The sequence below is a fragment of the Saccostrea echinata genome, unplaced genomic scaffold, assembly GCF_033153115.1.
Source record: "Saccostrea echinata isolate AGI-Se365-2 ecotype Australia unplaced genomic scaffold, CSIRO_AGI_Sech_v1 ptg000001l, whole genome shotgun sequence".
Classification (NCBI taxonomy): domain Eukaryota; kingdom Metazoa; phylum Mollusca; class Bivalvia; order Ostreida; family Ostreidae; genus Saccostrea; species Saccostrea echinata.
In genome coordinates this window covers 48,116,026-48,121,398 of record NW_026889750.1, presented here as the reverse complement: position 1 = coordinate 48,121,398, position 5,373 = coordinate 48,116,026, and the positions used below count along the sequence as shown (strand labels likewise).

At 33.7% G+C, this 5,373-nt stretch overlaps 1 protein-coding gene across 1 annotated transcript; it reads right to left on the bottom strand.

The window, feature by feature from the left end:
- Positions 1-1,017: 1,017 nt before the first annotated feature.
- On the bottom strand, positions 1,018-4,911 carry LOC133198054 (uncharacterized). Its single transcript, XM_061334211.1, has 3 exons — positions 3,765-4,911; positions 1,309-3,682; positions 1,018-1,042 (listed from the first exon to the last, which is right to left on the bottom strand). The coding sequence occupies exons 1-3, from the start codon at positions 4,909-4,911 to the stop codon at positions 1,018-1,020; spliced, it is 3,546 nt and encodes a 1,181-aa protein (XP_061190195.1).
- Between the last annotated feature and the right edge of the window lie 462 nt (positions 4,912-5,373).

The following is a 5,373-nucleotide window of genomic DNA, read 5'->3' as shown; positions in this document are numbered from 1 at the left end:
ATTAATTATGTGTATATAATAAATTAACACAAAAATTCTTTCATTCTAATTCTTAAATTCAATATATATGTATCAGCATAAATTAATCTACTAAAGAAATCAATGTTAATTTAAATGCCCATGAGATGAAATATTAATTTTATAATTGTATAATACATGTACATGGATTACCAAAACAGATAGTACTTTACAAACACAAAAACATGAAATGGAAAAAAAAAAGTAAATTTAACTCATCATTGGAATAGAAGTATTAAAATGCTACTTGAGTGTATATTTCATCCACACTTAACAGATCAAGTCATGTAGGCACATCACAAAAAAAGTATGTTATAAAAAATATCTTTTAATATTTGATCCAATCAAATCTTGCAGATATACACCAGTACTTGATTCTTTTTAAATACTAACATAATATTCCAATTTTAAAAAAGAACATTATAACATTCCATTTATACATGGCTTAAATGTTTAATTCAATAATTACAAAAATTTGCAAAGAAATTTACATATTGTGTAATTACACAAAAATTTACATATTCTGTTATAAGAAAACAATGTTGTAATGGAGCTTGAATCGTGATTAAACAATATACTATATAAAAGACAGGCAGCACGTACGTTTTTTGCCGTTTGTTGAAAGGTTGCAAACTTAACATACATGAACTAAATAATTTCATCTCATGGGCATTATAATTTTAAAACACAATTTTGTCCCAATAACTTCCCAATGAGGAAATTTATGTGAATTTTAAAATCATATACATGTACATGTACTTAAACATACAGGGGAGTTATTGGGACAAATAAGGTAGATGATGAGTGGCAACCCTTGTTTTTGCCTAACCACTCTTGGCAGTTTGTAAATATTTAGCTTCCACTGGAAACTAAATATTTACATACTGCCTGTGTTGTGCTCTAGAGGGTTTTTATATAATACTGGACAAGACAATTATTATACACTTCTATCATTAGCTAGCTTAAGTAATATTTGCAGCACAATAAATTATATTATGGTCAGACCAATAAGCCTGGAGAACATCTGTTTGTATATCAGTAAAGTTGGTAAATATTAGGTCTAACCGTGTCTTGTTTTTTGTGGTTATCTTGTTTATAACTTGCTCACAACCAAAGTTTTCTCTCATAAAGTTTAGGAAATGCTGATACTGACCAGTATTCAAATCCAAATTACAATCTCCCATAATCACAATTTTTTTATCTTTGTCAACAAATGGAAGCAATCTGTTCTTCAACGTATCGTAAAAAAGTTGAAGAGTACAAGAAGGTTGCTTATATAAAACTACACACTGTATTGGAGTATTGGACGCCATAATGGAAATTATGGAAAATTCAACGGATTTGGTAGTAAAAGAGTTGTATGTCACACACTGTAATTGATTCCTCAGATATATGACAATGCCATGATGTGATCTGGTCTGGGAAGAATTTGCATCATTTCTGAACATTGTAAAACCCTCCAAAGTAAAGTATTCATCAGAATCTAATTCACAAAGCCAAGATTCAGCTATACCAATAACATCTGCAGCTAAAACACTTGGTTCTGATTTCATATCAAGGTAGTGTTTGTGTAGAGATCTTGCATTGTTGAACAAAAATTTAATATCTTTACATACAGAGTAAAGTGGTGTGTATGAGAGCTGCAATCTATTTTCTCTCAATCTTTCCATCTCTTTATCAACATTTTCATCTTTAGAAAGACTTTTTTCATTGAAATCCAGAATGAATAGTCCATCAAGTGACCTTACTCTAGAGAGTGCAACATAATGTATATGAGGAATTTTGCGCTGCTTTGTCTGTGCTAAGCTGATGACTGCACTTGAAAGAGTTGCTCCTTGTGCTTTATGGATTGTCTTTCCAGCAGCTGGTTGGAGTGGAAACTGAATTCTCTCATAGGTCTTCCTGTTATACACAAATGTTCTTTTTGCTTCAAATATGGGAGTCCATGTAGTATTAACATTTGTGCTAAACAAATGGCTGTATTGATGTCTTCTTGAAATACCAATGTTCGAGTCAGCAAACAGAACCCATACTATAGCTGGTCTTAATAGCGATTGTTGATATTCAATGTATTTCACAACACATGAAGCACCATTTGTCAATCCATCTGTAACATCAAGATTTACGGATATGTCATAGAGCATATCTTCAGCAATAACCAAGTTAGTTCTTAATTGTCCAGTAGATGCTGGGTTTTCAGGCAAGTTTTGAACTAGTTTTAATTTCACTAATGCAGAGAGTTTTGTCTGTGATAAAACGTCTGTGTCTGCTCTTACATTTACTTTATTTGTTGAAAGGTTTTCTATTAGATTGTTATTAAAACAATCAACAAACTTGTTCTCAATAAACAGATGAGGTGCCTCCTTAGGATAGACTTGCATGTCTTGCCTGATGATGTGTTGATAAATGAGTTCTTTATCTTCATCTGTCATCTTGTTTTCACGGAGTCTATTCAACATTTCTGCAAATCTGAGGTCATCCTTTTGTCTCATAATTACAGTTAGTTCATGCATATGAAAATGTTCATGCCATAAATTTTTTGCTAAACTCTGACCAGGATTAGAAAGGTCTTTGAAAATCCATTTGTCTCCAACAGGTGGTAACTGATACAAATCACCAACAGCTATGATGCTAATACCACCAAAATCTTGTTTTCTACCAGTAAGTTGCTGAAGTCTGTCATTTATAAATGTCAGCATATTATTTCCTACCATTGAAATTTCATCAATTATCACAACTGACAAATTACGGTACTTTGTCCTAAATGAGTTCAATTCATCTGCACTCATGTGTTGCTGGGTTTGATACATTTTCCTGTGAAATGCTGATGCAATAGTAGTCCCTTTGATGTTATATGCAGCTTTTCCAGTGTGAGCACAAAGTAATATTCTGATATCATCTGGGTTTTCACCTTCTTTTGAGTACAGTATTCTGTGTAATGTTTGAAAAATTGCATCAATAACCACTGATTTTCCTGCACCTGCTCCACCAGTTAGAAAAGCATATAATGGTTCATCTCTGATTTGAATCCAGTTTGTTACATGATTGTAAAATTCTCTCTGCTTAGTATTCAGGGATTGCAAAAGTTTATAATACTGCTCATCAGGAATGCGGACAGCACTCATTTCTGTTTCAGATACTTTTGAAGACAAGCCAAGTTCTGGACAAATATCAAAATCTCTGTGTTGAACTGTATCAGGATCATAATGAACAAATTCCTCAGATGGTTCAGAACTTATCTCTGCATCCTCTGCCTCAGCATGTTCTGTATTTGGTGCTACTGTCTCCATATTATCAAGATCTTCTTCAGCTTGAAGTCGAGCTTGTTCTAATTCATCCACAAAATGCTCATACTGCTTTTGCTTAACTTGTATTATACATGCTTTTTGCTTGTAGTGCTGTTCATAAGTTTGATGACTACCAAGTAGGTCAGCATTCTCATTTCTCCAAGGCAGAAAGAGAAGAATTCTTTCTCTGTAATACTGTTCAGAATTTGTTTTTTGGCTGTACCCTACATATCTAATAACTCGTTTGTTTTTTCGTCTTCTGATCTTAATCCCATTTTTCAAATGAACTAAAACATCCTGATCAGTAAAAAAAGTTTCTTCAGAAATATCTTCTGGGTTATCATCATTCACTTCCTCTTGTAAATCTTTTCTGATTTCTTTGGGGAAAGTTACTTCCAAATTCAGCTAAACACCAATTTTCTAGCTGTTTTGGTCTTCTTGCATATCTTTGTATCATACTGTCTGCCTTAATATCAGTTGAATCCTTGGGTAACTCATTCAATTCATCTTGATGTTTGAGTAAGAAAACTCTGTCTTCAGGTGGTGAAGTATTTATAAAAACAACCTCTCTAGTAGCTTGTGTAAGTGGCATCTGAAGGATCAAGTAACTTGCCTCTTGTGCACTGACCTCAACAAAGTTTAAGAACTTGTTTCCAATATGTCGAACTTGACGCTTAAGATCCATATTTCCCTCTGCAGCTTCTTGAGATGCCTTATCAAGCATTGCACTGATTCCTCTCTGAGATTTGCTGATATAAGCAACAATGTATGTGGCACATGCATAAGGATCAAGTACAAACTGAATATCTAAGTTAGCATTCCAGGCCTTTAACACTGATGAATTATAGTAATTCACTCTCATCTCAGATGGACTTCTCTTCAGAAATATTTTGGGACCTTTCAAGGAAGCTCGAATACATTTTATATACTCATCCTCACACATTTCTACAATAGTCTCTAAGAAGGACTCATAGTCTAAACTGCAACCATCTTTGTAATCATTCATTTTCTTCTGAATATCAGAATATATCTTTCTATAATGCTCAACATCAACATCCAATGGTTCAAGAAGCATGGTTTTGGGCAAAGGTGGCAATGGAAATCCAAATCTGCATACAGATCTACCGCCTTTTTTGCAAGTCTTTGAGTGTTTATGTACTTGAAGCTCTACAAGCTGCTCCATTTGAGGATTATTTTCCTGCAAACTACATGTGACATACTTATCTACATAAGCTTCAATTTCCTCATTACTATTTTCTTTGTGCTTTGGAGCATCACTTGTCCATACCAGCATATGAATATGTGGTGAACCTCTGTTTTGGAATTCTACTCTTCGAAACACATCAGTGACAACACCTAAAGGATTGTGAGGACTTTTAAGAACAGTATTGATGAAGAGTTGAACTCTGTTGTCAAAGAATCTTGCACATGTTACTGGATCTTGTTTAACTAGTTTTGATTTTTCATTCCAATTCAAGGCCTCTAGTTCTTCTTGTGACGGGGTTTTTCCATCTAGTGTTGCCAATGTTTTAAGCAGATCTTGCCATCTGGTATCGGCTGATGACAGAGAAATAAACCAGGTTGGGAGACCTAACTGTCTTATCATGGCAAATACATCCTTCTTTTTAGATGAAAGATATGCAGGAGAATTTCGAAGTGTTCTGAATATATAATACCCTTCATTTAATCTTACAATTTTTTCTGCATTTGCTGGATTTAAAACTTGTTCTGCAGTGATTTTCTTGCCCTTTGATTTACATCTTCTAAGTGCCAAGTTAACTTTATCACTATCTGTTTAATTTGAATTTTCTTCAATTTAAAAAAGATGTTAGGTACAGATTGTGCTGCTCGTCTATCAACACTGCGCAACTCTCATTTTGCGATATCACTGTAGTGTACTGGAACTTCTCTTTCCTCACTTTCAATTCTGCGGTGACCACAAAATATTGTTGGAAAACAGAGATATTCTGCATCTTTATCTGTAAATAAACTTATTGGTTTTTGGTTTTCTCCTGGGGCAAACACATAGAGTTTATTTGTATCAATATCTGCTTCATCAACAAGTGTA

Bases quoted from the DNA above. Each gene is read 5' to 3' on its own strand.
- LOC133198054 (XM_061334211.1), bottom strand. From the start codon at position 4,911: ATGATAAGACAGTTAGGTCTCCCAACCTGGTTTATTTCTCTGTCATCA. The intron at 3,683-3,764 runs GTATGATACAAA...CTTTCCCCAAAG, and splicing joins AACTGATATTAAGGCAGACA to AAATCAGAAAAGATTTACAA. The intron at 1,043-1,308 runs GTGTGTAGTTTT...ATATACAAACAG, and splicing joins GCGTCCAATACTCCAATACA to ATGTTCTCCAGGCTTATTGG.